This window comes from Grus americana, chromosome 3 (genome assembly GCF_028858705.1).
Source record: "Grus americana isolate bGruAme1 chromosome 3, bGruAme1.mat, whole genome shotgun sequence".
Classification (NCBI taxonomy): Eukaryota; Metazoa; Chordata; class Aves; order Gruiformes; family Gruidae; genus Grus; species Grus americana.
Window position 1 is genome coordinate 108,265,269 of NC_072854.1, and position 21,809 is coordinate 108,287,077.

The 21,809-nt window shown below is 41.5% G+C and overlaps 1 protein-coding gene across 1 annotated transcript in view; it reads left to right on the plus strand.

Annotated features, from left to right (window-relative positions):
- Positions 1-21,809, plus strand: part of ALK (ALK receptor tyrosine kinase) — a 324,766-nt gene that overhangs the window by 195,061 nt on the left and 107,896 nt on the right. The window contains exon 5 of the mRNA XM_054822404.1: positions 21,016-21,143. Within this exon, the coding sequence (XP_054678379.1) occupies positions 21,016-21,143 (128 nt within the window). The remainder of the gene's footprint in view (positions 1-21,015; positions 21,144-21,809) is intronic.

A 21,809-nucleotide genomic window follows, 5' to 3' on the forward strand; every position in this document is an offset into this window, starting at 1 on the left:
GTGGTGCCAATAGGTTAATGCCTTCTGCACCAGGCAGCTTACCCCTCCGGATGCCTGCTCATGTAGGAAATCCTGTTGTTGCCACTGCATGCAGTCCGGTACACAAAGGTGAGAGGTTGCCCACTGGAGAGTGTGAAAGGTGGAACTTTTACCTAACCCAGCTCGTACCCAGTGCCCCTTTGGAATAAGCCTTTGTAACTCTAGATGAAAAGCACCAAATAAATGTCATAAGCGGGTATGTTGGCAAGCTAGCAAATGATACTGAAGCTTTCTGCATTGGTTTTTTGTTAAAGGAGAAGTTAGTGATGTGAAGCCTCAATTTATGCTCAGGAAATTGCTTTTCATCCTGCAGTATGGGTTCTTGAGCAGAGGTGGGCTCAAACAATATGTTGAAAATTATCTTTTCACAGAATTTTGATCAAAGTACAAATGTCCTTGCCTCAGGAAGCAGTTTGTTTTCCCCTGAGAAGTGATGCTGGAAAAATCAAAAAGAGCAAAGTCTGCTTGCTGGCCAAAATTCACCCATGAATAAATTGCATCACAAAGCTACCAATAACATAACATTTTCAAAGACCGTATCATGCCGTTGCTATAAGAAAAATGATTTGTAAAACTCAGCGTTGTATGGGGACTCTTGCCATAAGAATATTATTAGAAACTATTATTGTTTATAATGCAATAGAGTGTAGATATCTAACAACATTTGTTCTGATCTAGTGCAATCCAGACCTGAACCAAGTTTTGCCAGTTTCATGGTTTGCCTGTTTTGGAAGTTTCATGTCATTTTTTTCTGTGAAATTACATTGAGGCCTTTTGTAGGAACAGATCTATATTTAGTCTCTTGTTTAGAATGGCAAAAAAAAAATTGTAATTACTAGTACACATTTGAATCCTGAAGGATCCAAAGGAATGATCCAAATAATGCTAAATGCCCACTGATGCATCATTTTACTTATTTTAATTTTGCTTCTTTGTTACAAAGCTGAGATTCAAGGCTTCTTTTTTGCTCTTTAATACAAATTTTTTGGAACTCGGTATTCCTCATGTGTCAGCAGCTTCTGAATAGGCATAAATAATTGTTCATGACATGTAATTTTTGTTTTCTCTTAGAATTTCCCTTTTACTGAACATACCTGCTTCTCATTCTGGTATGCAATGACACAGTTCTAAATAGAGGAGCTCTGGTGAAAAACTATTCTGACTGTTTACTAGTTCTTTTTTTATCTCAGCATTATTTTTGTGTGTTTTCACATGCTTTGGAAGATGAGAATTCCTTCTCCCATCCATACTCTCTCTGTAAAGGGACATCTGCACTGCCAGAAGAGCTTCAGCTCAACTTTTCTTTGTCATTCCCTGAAAAGAAGGATGCATCTGCAGCTGAGACTTTTAATGTGTTTGCTTGAAAGAGTAAATTCTGTTGGTGATGGTGACTTCATCTCTAATTCCACACCAGACTGTAAGGTTGAGTAATACCCTTGAAGGCCTTTGCCCAGTAATTGGCCAGTGGAATCCCTAGTGGGTTACTAGTAGGCTTGTTAAAGGAAAACTTTTCAAATGCATGTAAAGTTTGGCTGCCGGCAGTTTTTGGTGAATGCTTCATGTTGTAGTGTCTAGCACAGGCTGGACACAGCTGCTGTACATTGTCAACTTGCACACACTTTCTTAGCAGGCTTAGCTGAAAGAACATCTAAAAGCGCTGTTCTGGCCACCTGTTGCTTTCATACGTTATTCCCACAGAAACCCACCTCTGCTGAATATAAATGATTCAACTGTAGTTCTCTGCTCTAGACATGTGAAGAGAGATGAAGAAAATACGCATAAGAAAAACAACTTTGGAGAAAACTGTTACAGCACTCCAAAGGCCCCATCAAGAATATTTCTTTGGATCAGAGCTAAGGGTAGGTAACTCTATTCAGATAAGAAAGAAGAATTTAGATAGGAATCTGAACCTTTATGGGAAACTTGTACAAATACTTGCCAAGTTTGTCATCACCCCACTTGGGTGGTTGGTGCAATAGAGCATAGCTGGTGGCAATCCTAGATCTGGTCAGAAGCAGAGTCATGCCTTTTTGCATTATTATTCAGGCATGAATCTAAAGACAGCAGACATTTAGTATGCTTCTGGCATTTTTTAGCTGGTTTTAATGCATTAAGTGGAACTAGCCTCTTTGGAGACTAAGTGTTCTATTTATTCAGAGATGTCTTCCCACAATGCCAGTACGTTTCAACCATAAACCATCATTTTTAGTGGCAAGAAAAGGATTTAGTCTTAACAGCCTGCACAGACTCCCAGCATGATTTTCAAGAGAAACTCGCCCTGAAATGGGGAAGGATATAGCTAGGGTGAGAATATGAATCTTCATCTTTTGTACTTCATCAGACATCACATAAATATGAATACAGCATCCTTCTCTATTATGGTTAGGTCTATGTTTCTCACTTGTTCTGATCTCTAGAAGTTTTCCTTCTCCATGTGCCTCACCTGACTTCTTTTGACTGTCACCTCAGCTGCCCTGGCCCTGTACATAACCTTTCTGTTCACACCTTGACTTCATTGCTGATGCATAATCCGCATACTGTCGTTACCTTTTCTTCAGGATAAGTTTAGAAATAAGGGATTATTGAACTCAAGTGAATTTTTTAGTTCTTTTTCATAAAAATAGGTGGGGTTTGTTTGGGGTTTTTTCATATTTAGCAGGTGGTTTTCAGTAGAATTTAGAGAGACAGCTGAAATGGTAGTCCAGTGTCCAAGTCCAGTTTGTCCTCAGAGGGTGAAAACCTGTATCAGGATTGGTAATCTAGAGACTTGACAGTTTAAAAAAAAAAAAAAAAGAAAAAAGAAAATTAAAAAAGAGTGTGGGGGAGAAGAGAATGCTTTGACCCTGGTGAACTCTTTGCATCTAAAAAGCTGTTTGAAGCAAACAGCTTTTCATCACCATCAGCTTTTGGCTGAGTTAAAACATGTGACTTAAAGTTAGGAACATAAGATTGGCAACAGTCACCAGGATTGCAAGAGCTGGGACATTAGTCTGTGCCTTTCTGGTCTCTCCACTGTAATGGAATTTCTTTTTCGTCTCCTCAGATGAAGTGAAGTATACTAGTCTCACCCATTTCTGCACAGATTGCCTATTTCAGGAGGCTCTGTCCTGCCTTTAATCTGCTGTCTTCACCTTGTCCCCATTCTTTTTATTTCTCCTTTCTCGTGGGTCCCCATCTCCATACTCCTTCTTCCAAGAGAATGATGATATTGAAATTCACTAGTAAAACTGCTTTTGGTATAGTATTGTTTTCCTCAGGCGTCTTTAGATAGGATTTCTGATTCATGCCTATAAGTTTCAGTTGTATGCTCCTTCTGATATTAATGGATATTTCTGTGAAGGTTGTAAGTACAAGATTATTCATAAATATTATCTCAGGAAAAGAACGACAACTGAGGTCTTCTCTGGATTGTAATTTGTACAGGTTGGTTTTCCACCCTGGAAAGATCGCTCTACTTCTTTTCAGTGGCTTTCTTCCTGAAATATTTCAAGGATTGCCTGGTGCCCTTTAGAGAATGCTAAACAGCACACAAAGTGTTTCTTTGCTCTTGACTCATGGCTGTACCCTGACATTCCAAGGGCTGAAGGAAAGGGAAAACTTCAAGTATTTAAATACACTGCTTTTGTTTCCCTTGTGCTAGGCTGTTGTTTTCATCCAGAAGTGTTCAAAGAACACCTGTTTTCCCATCTGGTGTGAACCACAAACTACAACTACAGTGAGAATGCGGTCACAGTCTTGGCTGCCTTGGGGGCATCTTGTCTGAGGCAGCCAGTGTTCTTGCATGTATTTTGGCCGTCTTGCTCTTATCCACATGCTTGGCTGTATGCTGCCTGATTTATTGCTCGCCACTGCTGTGGTTCTTCAACTTCCCTTCTGTCCTTCTCCCTGGCTCCTGCTCTTTGACTCACTTGCCAACAGATGAACTTGTCGGCCTGGATATGATCTGCCCATATTCTCCAGTGCCATGTTTACAAAGACCTGTATAGATTTCAGAGTTTTGAATGTTGCCCTTTGCTAACACAAAGTAACAAGAAGAAATAACCTTTTCTCCTTTCTTCCTTCCTTCCTTCCTCCTTTGTTGGTAGAGAATAGTGACCAGGAAAACAAAGTACAAGGTAAACCAAGCACAGAGCAGAATATCTAATAGGATCTGAAGGATTTCCCTCCAGGGAAAGGCTACTTGTCACTGACTTACTTTTACATATTTAACAGGAAAATGGTTCTTTCACTCTGAAATGAATTTCAGAGGGGAGTGAGATTTGAAACATTTGACCAAAGCTTCATTAATAGCTCTTGATGGTCTTCTAGCTCTTTGTATTTTCAAGGCCTACATCAACAGGAGCAAAGCACAGATTACTTCAATAAGTTGATAATGATATGCATTTTCTTACTAATGTATTCTGTTTCAGTGCAAGTTAGGGTCATTCAACTGAAGCTCTGAGTCTATAGCTGACAAAGAAAAATGGAAAATGTGGCTACTATTGAGCCTCCAGTACCATTGATCTGGGAGCACCAGAAATTCAGCTTTTTTGTTAAGTTCAGCAAATTTGTTAAAGACAGCAGCAGTGAAGACAGAGATCTTTAGCCAGTGGAGCATCTTCTACCTGTGCAGGATCACAGAACAGTTGAGGTTGAAGGACACCTCTGGAAATCTCTAGTCCACCCCCCTTGATCAAAGCAGAGCCAAAGCAGGTTATATTTGTACATATTGAGAAGACGCAACCTGTGCCTTTTCCTCTCCAGGCTAAACAATCCCAACTTAGCTTCTCCTTATATAGCAGATGCTCCAGTCCATACTGTCGTTATCTAAGCTATTCATCTAACATCTACTTATCAAGGTATCTGGAAGCTATTCCTCCTCATGTGACTGTAGGGTTGAGAAGTCTGTCTTCTACTGGCAGAATTCATGTCTGAGTTAACTGAAGTGGGATGTTTATGGAGACAGAGTTTAGGGCTTCTAGCAGAAGAGGGTCTGCCCCATCCATCCGTCTGTCCCAGAAAGAGCGTTGCTGCTCAGACAGGTTGCCACATCCACTGCTTTGACATCAGGCTGCAATTTCTGTGAGCCTTTAGTAGAGTCTTGGGGTAGACTCCTGTGCGTTGCCCCTCTACTTCCCCATTTTCATAACAAGTGGCCATCATGAAGCTTTATTTAGTGAAATTTTGAGGACTTCAGAGTGCCTTTCCCTGGCACATCATGGTCAGACTCAGGGGATTACATTATGCTATAATGCTCTGTTAAAACACTGACAAGTCTCGTTCCAGAAGTAACTACATTATACTGGTATATCAGTATGGTAAGGGAAATAAAACTGACTTTTTGTTTAGTCGGAGTTTAGTAAAATTGAATTTGGTTGGTTTGTCCACTTGATTATGTGTGGTTGAACAGAAATTCCCTCAAGGAAGGAATCTGTGTGTGTTTTTGAGCCAATTCCATTATTTTCTGTATAATCATTGCTGTCTGAGAACTTAGATGTCTGACTAACAAAAGTTATAAGGCAGGTTCTTGAATTTACATGGTTCACATCAGCAAGCGTGAAATGTAATACGTAGATTCACCATTTCTCTTGTTGCAGTGGAGTGGTGATTTACATGGGACATTACCTGCTTGGAAATCAACATTTTGCATCCACTAAGTGCCTCAGGATACAAACTTGTCCCTGTGAAAGTAGGAGTGGAGAGGAGAAGGTGCCTAAATTTTTTTTTCCGTGAAGTTGCAGAACACATCAACAGCAGGATAGGAATTCTGGAGTTGCTTGTACTTGGCATACTCTGAAAGGAGTTTGTTCACATTCGCAAAGCAAAAACAAAAATCTGGAAGGCTGAAACAGAAAATGACCAACTGCAACCAAAGCATTTGCTGCCTGTTTGCTCTGAATGTGCAATTGGCCTTGGTCTTTTAATTATAATCCATAATGATGGCTCTGTTCCCTACCCACCCTTGGGCTTCCAGGAGCACTGAGTGCTTAGGGCTTGGGCTGCTAATGCTATAATTGAAACAGCTGCTCTGCTCTCCAAGTACTTTATTCATTCACCTTTGAAAATGTTGATGGATCTGTAGCGTGTTCTGGGCATTTTCTGTAGATGTGAATCTCAAACACAGCCAGTTGCTAGATAGGACTAATGAAGAGAATTTTCTACGGCTTTTAGTGTGTTGTCTCATTTTTTAAAAGGAGAAGAAAAAGGGAGGGGGTGAGGGGAAGGCTGCTCTTAGGCCATAAAGCTCTTTGGACTAAATTCACTTTACCTACAAGACCAGACAGCCTAATTCTCTGTTATTCTCAATGACTTAAACTGCAAGTGGATGTAAAATATTGTTAGGCCAAAAGGTCGTTACTTTTACATTCTGCACTGATTTTTAAATTAGCACATACAGAGAAGAGCCTCTGGGAATTGTGCTGTCCACGCTAATTCATGAAGGCCCCAGGCCAGTGGTTGCTCTGCAACCCCCCCTTTTTCTCTTGCCTTGTAACTAAATTGCTGTTGGAGTCCTTGTTAAAGCCTGAAAACTTCAGGCAGCCAACAGAAGCTCAAGTACACCCATAGCCTGTCTCAATGTATCTTCCTTTACCCATTGTTTTTCCTTATCCTTGTATTGAGCCCATTTCTGAGTTACCGTCCGGAAAAGAAAAGATCATCATTGTGTCAGATGAATGCATTTAATCAGCGGAAAGTCATCCTAGTGTGGGCTAATGGCAAAGCCGGAATGCGGCTGGCAGAGGCTAACATGGATGTATTCGGTAGGGCTGTGGCGGAGATGGAGTTACTGACTAAATCGCCATCACTTGACTGCTCTGATAGAGCTTTAGCGTAATGGCGTCTTCCTTCCAGCCCATTGCTTAGCTCAGCATATCCTACAGGCTCGGGCAGCTTTAACCTCCTTCTGACTAGAGTTCAGTATATCCTGAGGCAGTTTACCCATGCAAAAAGGATTGCGCAGGAGCATCTCAACTCTTAATTACCCAGGAGCTGGTTCACCCAAGAACAAGCTGAAACTGCATAAAACCTTTGAGCTAGGCAGAGGCAAGGGCCACTGTGGTCCATAGGCTGGTTTTTATTCAACAATATTGATTGTTCTTGGCAGATATGGAGCCTGAGAGCTTTGTGGTTATGTTTGTTAGGGAAAATTAGAGGTCATTGTGAGACTTTTGAGAGTCAATAAATCTACATTTTGATGAAAAAGGCAAAATCCTACTCTGAAGAAAGTACTCAGGCAGCCCATGTGGGAAAGCAGTGAGGGAGGAAAGAAGGGGCTGGAAATTTTGCTGTCTTTCCTGTCAGCCTGCAGCACTCAGGTTGTGGTTGTATTCTGTTCAGGAGAGGAGGAACTGTGAGGAAACACTCCTAGAAAACAGTAGATTGAAAAATCGTCTCAATGTGATGTGAAACAGGTGATTAAGGTCAGGAAATGCAGTGTTGGTGTTGCTACCCAGTTTATGTTGCCTCAAGGTGAGCTGACAATATGTACCCCTGCACAGATACTTTGCATACCTGCTGAAGTGCTCAAAGGTTGTTGCAGGTTCATACAGCAAAATTCCTCCTTGTTCAGGGTTTGATTTATATATTCAAAATAGGGTTTAAGTCAGACCCTAGGAATGGCGCCTGTATTGATTTGGCCTTTTTCACCTAGCTGGGTATTGTTAACTTAATGGAGCCTTACGATATCCTCAGGCACCAAGTAGACCTTTTTATACCTAAGTTCACAGCCATGTCACAATGTTTCTAAAGTCACACTGGAATATCATAGCAGGGACCTTTTGCCCCATTTCTGCATTGAGAGGGAATGGTGGAATGGTTTTCTTTCCAGTCTTTGCCTAATACAGATGAGCTTGCAAGCGAGACTTGTTCTTTGAGGCCAAGCTCATGTTTCTGAGCTTTCCAGGATGCTGCAGTGCATGCTGTCCTTCCCAGAATGGTGTCCAAAGGCAAGAGCTACCCCAGCAAATGTTATTGAATTGCAATTACTGATGTCATTTAAAAAAAGAAAAAAGACTACTTGAATTTGAAAAACAATTTAATGTGATACTGAGATGAAGAGCATTGGCAGGACTGCTGTATTTTGGGAATGCGTGAAAAAGCCTAGGTATTTTCTTTATCAGGAAACACTACAGACAGTCATCATGTTTTTGTGCTGCGTTAAAATCACTGTTCAAAAACACCTTCAATTTCATGGGCAATATTAACCCAAGGAAATTAGTTCCTTGGTTTAGGTACCTTTTTATTTGACTGTGAGGAGCCAGTAAATTATACTAGAACATGTTGTGGAGTCTATTTTCTATGCATGTTCCTTGTCAAGGCTTTTCTTATTTATGCTCAGAGGAAGTGTGTATGCCAAATGTTGAGACTAACAGGCAAATGTATGCAGAGCTAAATAAAACATCCCTGTGCTCCAGGTTCTGGGGAGCTGAGATCCCAGACAGTGGCTTAAACTTGTATTTCCATGCAGTGGCAGATGTGGTCGGCTACTCTTGGCTTCCCTTCTGGATGTTCAGCATGGCCAGTTATGATTCTCTTTCTCAGAAATATCCAATACTAAATGAGGGAGATTAGATCCATGGAACAGAAACAGGCTCAACACGTCTGGCAAAAGTTAGTCTTGACTGTAGGCAGCATTTCTTCTATTTAGACCTACACAGCAGATGTTATTCTCATGTATGTTCCAAATGTAGTAAGATAGTGAGGACATTGTTATCAGCTATACTGAAAGCTGTGCACACCTCATTTTCATGGCTTTTCTCTCTCTTTAAAGTTGACATTTCAGTTGTTAAGTGGTACGGTCTGTCTGACTTCTGATGTGCCATTTACTCTGACGGGTAGATGCTGGCCTCGCAAGTTCTGTTTCTTTGAGTACAGTGACCAGGTGATTGGTTTAGTCACTCTCTTTTTTTCTTGTAACTTCTTTCTCCATTCAAAGTTGAGTCATGCAATTCAAAGGCCTCCTTCCCCAACAGCGTAACTCTTATAATACACGCTACATAAGCAATAATGGACACAACCTTTCTGCATCCCAAGCCTCATCTTTCACCATTCAGATCCATCCTAATGAGTCATTTCTTTCAAAAGTCTATTTGAAGGAAGCAAATTAAATTGGAAGAGGAAGTTGTTCATCAGGAAATATCTTTTGTCTTCCCCCCTGCAATTTCCTTTCATGCTACCCTTCACGTTGCTTATGTATAGACATCTTCTGTATTATACAGTTTTATGGGAGACATTTCAGTTCTATTTATTTTGCACCATGTTTTATTTTTATTTTCTTTTCTATTTTGTACCGCATGTGGCACACCCTATGCCCAATGCAATCATATGCCTACCTCTATGTTGCAGCCAAGCACTGTGAATAGCTGAAGTTATGGGCAAGGTGGCATTTGCTCAGGATTACCTGCCAGCCTTTTTGGTTTCTAGGAATCTCTGAAATCCAGTTAGGTTTGGGTTTTTTTTTTTCTAACCACACAGCTTTTTATGGGGTTTGACCTCATGAATGGGTTTTAGGAGCCTCTTACAGGAGGTTGGGGACTGTCTTGTAGTGGGTGGGAGTGCCTGGATATTCTGTAAATCCTTCTGAGCCTTATGATCCAAACAGTCCTTCATCTAGTCCTTAATCTTTCTTTGGATATATTGATACCTAATTTCGAAGTCTAGGTTATTAAAGCTGCTAGATAATTGCAACATATCCCTGAAGGATACAGAGTAAAGCACAGCTTTTCTCTTAAGTAAAACCATCCCTCTAATCCACTCTTTCAGCCTTTGAAACTAAAATCTTTTATGTTTTTTATTCCACCATATAGATGGTGAGCAGACACAATATTTGTACTTCGCTTTGAAAAGTCATTGCTGAGTGCTGAGGTAAAAATCCCAGTTTAATTGGTCTCCCAGACATGGCTATTGAGAACTGAGTTATTTCAGAATACGTTGCCACTACTCTTCTCTTTGAAATGACATCCTGTCTTTCTGAAGCCTTGACTGTACTTGACTGTAATTAAGATTAGATTATTTTTTACTTTCAATATTTAAATAAAAAAATGAAAACTACTCTTTGGCACACCTAAGCAGTGCTGTACATGGGGTTGAAAGGATGGAATTTCCTTCTGATCCTCAAAGACAATTAAGTTACTCCCTGAAGCATGAAATTTAATTACCCTCATCAGAAGCAGCATGATGCAGTGGATTAGGACATAGGAATAAGAATCAGAAATTTTTATCTCTGATCCCAGTTCTGCCATCTAGTTACTGACTAAATGAGTCATATAACCTTCCTGTGCCTCCTTTTCACCCACCTGAAAAATGAGGTGTTTGATTTCTTTGCTAAGGGGCTGTGAGGTCTGTATAAGCATCTAAAGATGTAATGGTTTGTATGAATGCTAAGTGTTCCAGGGATTGCCTTGGTTTACATGCTGCCAGCAGTTATTACAATTTTGTTTCATACAGTGAAATCTCTTTTTTTGGCAGTGTTAGGTTCGTTAAAGGGAGTGTAATCAAGCTCATACGCAAATAGGGAGAGGACTACAAGAGGAGGTGACACTAAAGAGCCATTGTGCATCAGAAAAGTATGCTGAGCTGTTGTTCTTTTCACATCAGTTTGATGCTACGTCTCAGATGCGATTACTAATTGTAGCATCCCAGGAATGCCTCCAACCGTGTACTTCTCCAGAGGTGGAAGAAAGTTCCGCCTTGCATGGTTTAACTGGGGAACAGAAAAGAAAGTTCAGTGCCAGATGAACATATTCCTCTAGGCAAGTTGTTTAGCTCTACTGTATTTGGAATTGCCATAGTCTCTTACTGGAGTGATTAGTCATGTCATGTCAGTGGGGAGCTCCCATGAAAAACTCAGAACTGTTTATTGGATGTGATGAAGTGGCTAATTAAAATAATTTGTTCTGTCATTTAAAAAAACAACAACACTTTTTCATGTCTCAGCCTCTCTTGGCCAACAGAGCTTTTGAGTAGACGAGTTTCTTAGCATGCCTGTAGCATTAAGTTTACATTTCGGAATGGTCAGTAACAAAAATCCTCCTGTAAGTATCTGGGTTAGTTGTTCCACAGACATTTCAAAAAGGAAAACTGAGCTAATAATAACTCTGCCATTTAGTGGGTTACATTCCAGTGCAAAGGTTCCATATTACTCTGTTGGAAAGACATTTGCCCTCCACTGTACAGCATAATTTTGTTGTCTTTGAATTCCTCTGCAGTTCCTGTGCTCTCTCTTCCAGGTCTGTCTGGATTAAATTCCATTAAAAGAGTCTCATTTGTAATCACAAGAGTTAGATTTAATTGTGAGGCTGCAGTTCTTCAGTTACTTACCTGATTCAATTCTTTACAGTGCTCAAATCTAAGTCTTCAAATTTTCAGAGCAGGGAATTAACTTTAACCAGGTTAGTAAAGCAAAATCTTTGTAACAGTGATTTTTCTAAGAGGCACTCAGGAAAGGGATACAAAAAAAAAAAAATATTTTTAACCCTATGGAAGTTAACAGGAAAATATATTTTTCTGTAGGTTCTATCTTCTACCATTTTAATAAATTTTCCTTTGAAGAGTAGTTGTGTTGTGATCTTGTAGCATACTCTTAAGTATAGGAGGAGATTCTGTTACCGGTGAAACTCTAGTGGCTTAATTGCAAACTTTCATTGTTACACAAGAATAAGTATAACATAAAAATATCCTTTATAGGCTACTTGTGTCTCACTGAAACCTAAAGCAATTTCTGTCATATTGTGATATCTCTCCAGTTGTACAATTCTCAGTAGAGTAGCTATACAAAAGAGCCTGGCATTGCAATCTTAAAAGGAGAGTCAGCTTCCTTCCCAGCACACGTGAGGCAACGTCATTGCAATCTGGAGCTAAAATCTTGTTGGTCTCTTGTTCTAGGCAAGGTAATTACGCACTGTGTCTGACTCATCGGTCAAACCTAGCAGAATTACAGAGCATTTTCTTGGGGGGTGGTGTTATTAGTTTTATCTTAAAAGCAGAAAAAGAGCAAAAGGAAAGAAAATCATTACAATTATTTAATCTTTTTTATGGCAAAACTTTTGTAAAGCCATCTTCTAAAGGTGTTTTGAGGGAAGGGCGGGGAAGCATTCTTGGAACCAGTCACAGGGATGTTAAAGGTCTGCTCCAATGGCACTAATAAAGGTCTTAACTGTATTTAACCTATCACTAACAGTTACATCTTGCTTATGCAAAAGGCCATAGAAAAGGGTAGAAAGACAACTGGCATTAAATCAATAGAGAAAAATGTATACCATTTTTCTTTCTCTTATTAAGTAGAATGGTCCGTGAGCAGAAGAGTTTGCATTGCAAACTTCCCGCATTGCACATCAAGAATTATCTCCTTTAATGCTAAATAATCTCTTGCATTAATATACAGTAACTTTATTTGTTGCCATTTTAGAAAGTGGATCCTTTTTGAGACTGTCATCACGCATCAAATTCAAGCTCTGGTGTCTTTTAAGTAATTTTAAGATCAATAAACAAATTAATTTAAAGTTGATAATTAAAAGTAATTACAAGACAGTGTATTGAATTGTTTGAACTAATGAGAAAAGAGTTTACACAGTCTCTGATGGGTCATTTTAATTTTTTTCTCCTTCTGTCTCTTAGAATTGTATTGGCATCTTCTTGAAAACATCTTTTAATTTTCTGTTTGCTGCAGCCTGAAAAGGTCTGTTCTGGTTCTTCCTTTGTGCAGTGCCCATTAATTGCTGAAGCAAAAGAAAGTCTGGAGCAGCATGGAGGCAAGATTAAAACCTGTTATAAACTCCTGTATAATTATGCAATGGCATGCAGGATGGAGAAAGTTGTGTTCTTTCACCAATTCATCTAGTAAAGGGGAAAAATTCTCTTTTGGACTCCTACAGATAATTTTTAATTCTGCCCTTAACAAGGTTTCATTCTCAGAAATCAGCTTCTGATTTTTTCACTACCTTTATTGTGCCATAGGTGGATTTTGATGTGAAATACTCTGATGCAGCTGCTATTATTGCTATTTAATTTTGTAATTCCCAAAAGGTCACTGAACCTTTTACCAAAGAGATAAAACGAAGTCCTTGCCGAGATACATTGCATTTTCCTCCCAGGCATACCAGGCTAAGTGTTGGTAACAATAGAAGTATTTTAAATGAGAGAGAGCCTGGGCCTGGAGAAATAAAATCGCATTGTAACTCAACTTAGGTCTGAGGAGTCTGTTAGATTCCACAGGTTTTTTCTGTGGTGACTGGGGATGAGAGTGTGAAACACAGCTTGAATTGAGAGAGCTTTTTTCTTCAGGAGAGAGTTTGAGTATCTTGTCTTCCCTCAATCTCCTATTAATAGCTGCTGGGAGCGCCCCAGCTGAATTGTGACCCAGGAGGGGCCACACAGCTCTTCATTTCACACACCACAGTTCAAGTGCATTTAGCCCTCATTTTCTATATATAAGGCAATAGGATTTAAGGCTCGGTTCTTTGGGTTTTGCTAATTGTTTCCATAGTCTTCTCCTATGTTGAAGAATTTTGCTTTCAAATTGGCCTCTAAATGTGAGAAAGCAGTGGTTTTATTAGAGCCAGGCTGGGATAGTGTTCTGAGTGAAACTTAACTTATGCCTAGGGGCCGGTGCAAACCCGCAGTGCGCTGTACTGAAGATATAGGTGGCAACATGGGTGTCAGGCTGGCTGACGCAGGGAAATTAATTCTACCTCCCAGATGTGGATGGATGCCTGGGGAATGGTCACAAATATGGTTGCTATACATGGGATGTCAAGATCAAAGTCTCAATGCTTGCTGGAATTAGACATTTTGAAAACCCTCTTTAGCAGGATGAAAGAGCATCCAGTGTGTGTGTGTGGGGGGGGTGTGTTAATTGGGTTCAAAATCATTTATCCATGAAGACAGACAAATGCAGGATGCAAGTGTTCTGGCTTGAGATTTTACTTGAGAGTTCTAAGACTTTTTTGGTTTTTTAATTCACCGCCTCTAAGAGAGCATCCTGACTTGTACTTGCAATTAATCAGTGCTGGCATTACCCAGAGGACCATGCAAAATGGTATCTAAAGCATTAGTGTATTGATTAGAATTAATCAGGAATGTGTTCCTCCTGAAGCTACATGCTGCATGAACAACCAAAGAGTGTCTAAACTATAAATATCTCTTGGAAATTAAGTTTCCATGAAAACTGGAGTATGGCTTCTGAAACTGGGTGAACATGTGAAATAGAAGCAGGGGAGCAAAACTTGGTTGCCTGGCAAACTTAGTCATGGATAGGATGTTTAAGAAAGGTGTGGTGGGTTGACCCTGGCTGAAGGCCAGGTGCCCACCAGAGCCACTCTCTCACTCCCCTCATTCACTAGACAGGGGAGAAAAGGCACAACGAAATGCTTGTGGGTCGAGATAAGGACAGGGAGAGATCACTCACTAATTATCGTCACGAGCAAAACAGACCAAACTTAGAGAGGGAATTCATCTAATTTATTACTAGGCAAAACAGAGTAGAGGAATGAGAAAATAAAATCAACTCTTAAAACACTTCCCCCCACCCCTCCCATCTTCCCGGGCTCAACTTCACTCCCGGCTTCAACCTTCCCCCCCCTCGGCGGCACAGGGGGATGGGGAGTGGGGGTTACGGTCAGTTCATCTCACGGTGTTTCTGCCGCTTCTTCATCCTCAGGGGGAGGACTCCTCTCATCGTTCCCCTGCTCCAGCATGGAGTCCCTCTCATGGGGTGCAGACCTTCAGGAGCAAACTGCTCCAGCGTGGGCTCCCCCATGGGGTCACAAGTCCTGCCAGCAAACCTGCCCTGGCGTGGGCTCCCCTCTTCACGGGTCCACCGGTCCGGCCAGGAACTTGCTCCAGCATGGGCTTCCCAGAGGGCCACAGCCTCCTTCAGGTGCCTCCACCTGCTCCGGCGTGGGGTCCTCCACGGGTGCAGGTGGAATCTCTACACCCCCTCATCCTTCCTCCATGGGCTGCAGGGGGACAGCCTGCTTCACCATGGCCTTCACCACGGGCTGCAGGGGGATCTCTGCTCCGGCACCTGGAGCACCTCCTCCCCCTCCTTCTGCACTGACCTTGGTGTCTGCAGAGTTTCTTACATCTTCTCACTCCTCTCTCCGGCTGCAAAAGCTCTCTCTCTAAGTGTTTTTCTTCTTCTTAAACATGTTACCACAGAGGCGCTGATTGGCTTGGCCTTGGCCAGCGGCGGGCCCGTCTTAGAGCCGGCTGGCATTGGCTCTATCAGACACAGGGGGAGCTTCTAGCAGCTTCTCACAGAAGCCACCCCTGTAGCCCCCCCGCTACCAAAACCTTGCCACGCAAACCCAACACAGAAGGTTATGCTACAGGGAAGTACTTGGGCTTGTTCAGGATCTAACTAACCCTTGCAGGGCTGTGTGAGGCCCAAGGTGGTTTCTAGCATACCTTCATGTTAAGGGGTGTGAATGAGTATGCAGAAGGTCATTTGAAAATTCAGCCTTTGTACTGTGTTCAGGTTCTGTCAGCAGCATTTTCTGTTTTGGAGAAGAGCGATACAGCCTCATAAGAGAAGCTCTAGGTGTTGCCCAGGCTTTCTTTAAGCAACAAATTCTCTCTCAATGACATATCCAGCTCTGTACTTCTCTGAAGTCTGAAAATATTTGTATCTAGGATTTTGAGCTACTCTGTCACTGAAGACCATGCACACTGTTGTTATTTTCTGTCTAAATCTATGCATGTTGGAGATTCTAGATATCTGAGCCAAGTTGTTTCTTACTGTAACTTCAGTGAACGTCCTGTTGGGTGGATCTGGCCTGCTGTATCAAGACACTGAGCAGTGCCTAAACAATACAATATAGTGTGTTGCTTCACAGCATATAGGATTAAATTAAGACATTAAACTTGGCCTTTTTTATTGCTTGAGGCAGTATCTAGAGAGATCATCATGGTTATTATGGCCAATGTTGTGGTAAAAATAGGGCTTGATGTTGAAGGCTGTACAGAGATGATAGCTCTGTGCACAGTAACTGATGCCTTTGTCCTTGCAGTTGTCAGCTTACCAGTCTGATTCATTCGCTGTAGGAGTGCTTGGAGGTTATGCAGAGGATAACAGGAGCAATCTCTTATCTGCTGTAATTTGGTTTTGGGACCTAACTTTCACAGGATTGCAGAATGGTTGGAAGGAACTTCTGAGATTGACTAGTCCAACTTCCCTGCTCGATGCAGAGTGAGCTAGAGCAGGTTACCCAGAGCCATATTCAGTCAGGTTTTGAATATCTCCAGGGATTGAGTTTCCGTAAGATTTCTGGGCAACTTGTTCCAATGTTCAGTCACCCTTAGAGTAAGCAAGTTTTCTCTTGTGTTTGAATGGAACTTCTTGTGTCTCAATGCAACCAAATGTGCCTTGTGCTTGCCTGTTGTCCTTTTGTTGGATACCACTGTCTGATTCTGTCTTCTTTCCATCCTCCTATAACATGTAAACATTGATAAGATCTTTCTTGAGCCTTCTCTTCTCCAGGCTAAATAATCCAAATTTTCTCAATCTCTTCTTGTATGTCAGATGCTCTAGTCCCTTAATCTTCCCTCTGGCCTTTTGCTGGACTCACTTCAATAAGTCCATGTCTGTCTTGTGCTGGGAAGTCCAGCACTGGACCCAGCACTCCAGATGTGTCTCCCCAGCGCTGAATAGAGGGGAAGAGTCACCCCTTTGATCTGCTGTTCCCAGGAAGCTATTGGCCTTCCTTGTCATTGAGGACACATTGCTAGCTTATACTCACCATTTTGTCCACCAGGACCCATCTTCTGCAAAGCTGCTTTCCAGCCTCTACTGGTGCATGGAGTTGTTCCTCCCCAGAGATGGCACTTTGCATTTCCCTTTGAACTTTATGAGGTTCCTGTTGGCCGAAATTTCCAGCCTGTCAAGGCCCCTTTCAGTGGCAGCCCAACCATCCCATGTATCAACCACTCCTCCCAGTTTGGCTGGAAATTTGCTGATAGTGCAGCCTGTTCCATTATCCAGGTCATTAATGAAGATAGAAAACATTATCGGCACCAGTATTGGCCCAGAGATATACCACTGGTGACTAGCCTCCAGCTGGACTTTGTACCACTGATGATAACCCTCTAAGCCTGCCCGTTCAGCCAGTTTTCAGTCCACCTCACTGTCCTCTTACATAATCTGTACTTCCATCAGTTTGCCAGTGAGGATGGGATGGGAGACAGCATTGAAAACCTTACTGAAGTCAAGATGAGCGACATCCACTGCTCCCCCTCATCCACCAAGCTGATCGTGTCAGCATAGAAAGCTGTCAGGTTGGTTAAGCATGATGTCAGTGTGAAGAGGTTCCCCATCTATCGCAAAAGATGACTGAAGTAGCTTTTCTGTTACCTTGCTAAAATGCTTTCTAAGATTAGATTTGTAACATATAGACCACTAATAGAAATTTAATAAAGCTACTACTAATTAACATCTTAACATATCAGTTATGCTGAAGTAGATCTTGCTGCTGCCAGACAGCCTGTAGTACAGGATCTGAAAATGAGTATGGGCCTGTTAAATATAGGGTGTTGTATGGAAAGGTCTGGTGACCAGAGTCCCTATTCTGCCACAGAATGACTACAGAATTGTCTCCCATCCGAATTTGCCTGTGTGTCTTTCTACTAACCCAGTAGCTATTTTTAGTGTCCTCGATAAATCCACCAGTTAGTGTCATCTTTAGCTCATTTATTTTCATGTCTCTGAAGAAGGAGGCTGATACTTGGGATTTCTTTTCACATGAATCTCTGAATCTCAGACAACCTATTGTAGGAATTTGTACCACAAAATATGAATATATTTTGTAATGAATCTGGACTTGAGTGAGCCTGCCTTTTCCAGTCTTGCATTGCGGTGATATAAACTACCTGCTTGGCAACAGCTCTGGGAGTTAATAAAGTTTCTGTGGTAAACTATGAGAGGCCTGAGAATTTCAAACTAAAGTTATTGCACCAGTAACTCAGAAAAGCAATTCCTAAAACTCCTGGCACATTTATCCAGAGGGTTAGCAATAGCACAGAAATGGAAATCATTGTTGAGAGCCACTGCGTACTTGGAATTAAAATCCATCAGTCTTCTGAAGCTGAGGAGAACGATTTTCATGACATACAGATGCCTCTGTATTTCATAACCAAAATTAAATCTAGGGTGGTTTTTTACTCTATTTGTAGGGAAATTCGTATCCTCTAATCCCTGTAATATACCTAACTTGAGATGACATCAAAAGAAATAAGTCACACAGAAGCTAGCATTTAAAATACTATCAATGGCTTATTTTATTTAATTTCAGTAAAAGCAGATTTATCTACTTGGGGGAGGGGGACGGAAAAGGAGCGAAGATGCCAACATGCCCTTCTCAAGCGGGAACCTCGAGCACAGAAGTCAGAAGATGAGATGTGGAAATGAAAATAACTGTAAATAAAAAATGAAACTTAGCAGTCTAGTTTCACTCTTCTTGCTGGAAAAGGAGGGAGGAAGAAACCTAGTAAATCATTAAAAAGCAGCGTTTGCTTTTCTGAGTTGTGAGTTGAACTGTGTTAGTTGTCGGCAGGGTCTTTATGGAGCCCTTTGCTTTAGGTCCTTAATATACCTGTTGGCAGCTTCCTTGCCTGCTGGGAATTTTGTCCATTTCTGCGGGGCGCAGTGACACCGTCGTGTCCTTCGTGAGATAAACAGTGTGTCTGCCTCTCGAGCAAAGAAAAGTCTCCTAGCTGGTGGCAGTACAGGGTCTGCGATTTGGGATTGATCCGTGCTTGTAGCAGGCATAAGTGATGGTTGGTTGATGCAAATGTCATACACATATGTTGTTACATTTCCTTTCAGAAGTGTGTCTTAACTTGATAACATCCAACCTTTGGCCTACTTCTGGAGAAAGAGGTTCTTGTTATGGATGCCAGATAAACTGTGTAGTTTCTATCATTCAGAACATCTGTTCCAGTGGGTTCCCTTCCCCAAGAAAAACGTTGGCTTGTGCACAGCCCATGTACAAGCACAAACCCATGCACCGGGGGCAATGGGGGTACTTAATGAGGAAACATTTTTGTAAGAACAATGAAAAAAAAAAAAATCATAGAATCATAGAATCATTTGGGTTGGAAAAGACCTTTAAGATCATGAAGTCCAGCTGTTAACCTAGCACTGCCAATTCCAACCACTAAACCATGTCCCTAAGCACCAACATCTACACGTATTTTAAATACCTCCAGGGATGGTGACTCAACGACTTCTCTGGGCAGCCTGTCCCAATCATTGATTGACAACCCTTTTGGTGAGAAATTTTTCCTACTATCCAATCTAAACCTCCCCTGGCACAACTTGAGGCCATTTACTCTTGTCCTATCACTTGTTACTTGGGAGAAGAGACCAACACCCACCTGGCTACAACCTCCTGGCAGGTAGTTGTAGGGATCAATAGTGTCTCCCCTCAGCCTCCTTTTCTCCAGGCTAAACAACCCCAGTTCCCTCAGCCGCTCCTCATAACACTTGTGCTCTAGACCCTTCACCAGCTGCATTGCTGTGTTGCCTCTGGCCCATTATGTCAACTAGAAATAGATGCAGTCTTCCTCAAAAATGCTTAATATTGGTGTTTGAAAGCAACTTAAGAAAACACAGTAAGTTTTTGTTCTCATCTTTTAAAAATTGCAGCTGAAGCTTTAAAGAGCATTTCTTAATAGGCTTTATTAGACCCCTTTTGTCTTGTTTGGCTCCAGCTGACCAGTTACAGTACAAAGATCCTTTTTCTTTGGTGCTGCATTTTTTTCTGTAACAGAAGAGAAATGTGAAAAAGTGGATTATTAGTGACTGAGTGGCTTTGCAGAATCTCTCATCTCTGATCATGTTTATGGTTAGCCAGCAGGCACTGAATAAACAGGGGTGAAATGAGTGATGGGCTCTGTATTGCTGCCAAAGTAATACATACCTCTTGGGAAGCAGCCCTTCACAAATGGTGTCAACAAGTGGTTTTATTGGCAGCCTGTGCCCAAGGATGAAAGGTGCAGTGGGCCAGAGCATGTTATCATACAAGTATTTTATTCCTTAAAGTTTTTCTTGCAGATCAGAATCCCAGTATATTGGGGAAAAGACAGATACTTACGTTTTTACAGTCTCCCTTTAGACATGTCTTGCTGGATACAGAACATCTGAAAGTTAGATCAGAGGGTGATGCATAAGAGCTGAGGGTCTAGGAGTAGTTCTTGTGCTGCCTCACAGGGTGTTCCAGGTGATCAGAGAAAGTGGACATTAAAGACAGCCAGGCCTTGATGTCTTTTAGCATCTCAGAGAGTAAATTAAGCTCATACAGATTTCTTGTTCTTATTTACTCTTGGCAACAAGCCAACTAATTTGAAACACTCTTGGAGTGTGGATGCTAGTCTCCAGGGCTGCTAATCCAGTTGCTTAGTTCCTTCATTTACTCGGTGGGACTTTTAGTTTGTTTGGTTTAGTTGTAGTGCTTCATGCACATGTAGATGTTCCAGCGAGCTACATTAGAAGCAAAGTGTGTTACCTCAACCAGCGACGCAGCGCTGGGAATTACAGCTATTGTGCAAGCCCTGGAGACTGGCTTATTGCCTGAGTGACTAAGAGACATTGCTAGTAAGAAGCAGGAGGAGTGATATTTAGAGGAGATGTGCATGTGTGCTACAGATTTCACAGCTTGCTCTGCAAAGAAAGTTAGGCTTCTCTTAAACAGCAGGCAGACATCTGTGAGAAATCTGGGAGCACAGAAGTGTGACAGAAGAGAGCAATAAGCTACTATTTACCTGGGTTTTCCCACATCTTAGCTGGGTGGAAATCTTGGTGCTTAGAAGCTTGCTTTTGCAAAATCCATGGGAGGGAAAGGCCCTGGCTGTGGGGCACAGTGAGGCGAGTGAGGGCTGGGGTAGAAGGCGCAGAATGACTAGCCACGTGTGGAGCTGCTGCTTTGGGGGATTTGGTCCATGTAAAGTAGCCTTTCTTACCACTCTTCTCCTTTGTTCTTTCCTCTCACTGTACAATGAGACCAGATGGGTGTTGCTTCAAAGGAGAGTTGGACATCTAGAGAAACCATTTCGGATCTCACTGGAGTATGTTGCTAATGGGAACAAGAGCGTAGCGGCTGTGGATTCCTTTGCGATGAAGAACTGCAGTACAGGTAACGTAGAGTATTTTATTGCTTCTAACTCATAGTCTTTTGATGCCTTTTTGGAGAGGACCATGATTTCTGACTGTTAGAACCTTCACAGAATGAAAGCTTTTTGTCAAGTCAATCATTTAAATAAATAATTTAAAAAAAAGGATCCCTTCCAGGGAAGAATTTTTTTTAATGTTGCCTTAGAAGTTTTTAACTCATTGAAGGAAACAAGTTTTTGGGGTTTTTTTCCCCTTTGAAAGAATTTCTAGGAAAATTTCATTTTGGGAGAACCAAAGCAGGTATTCTTCCTGGCTTGCCAGGTGCCTATCCACATGACTTCACTTTCTGCAGCAGATGAGTGGTTCCTAGACAGCTTGCAAGCCATCTTTTTGATGTTCCTGATAACATATTTCAGGGTTGTTTTTTTTAAACAACTGTGGAAAACTTGATTCTAATAAAGTATGCCTTTCTTTGGCAATGTTCCAAAGCTGTTATCACTGAGTAACCCCTAATAGCTCAATGTAGTGCGTGGAATTTTAATAACGGACAACCTTAATGGGGGTTACTTTTTTAAATACAAGCTCCATAATCAATTTGAGTATGTAAATTTAGTGCTTCATGCCAGAAGCAGCTGCATTTTAGTTCTGCCGGCTTTATGGAGCTTGTGAATCCTACTGAAATCTTTAG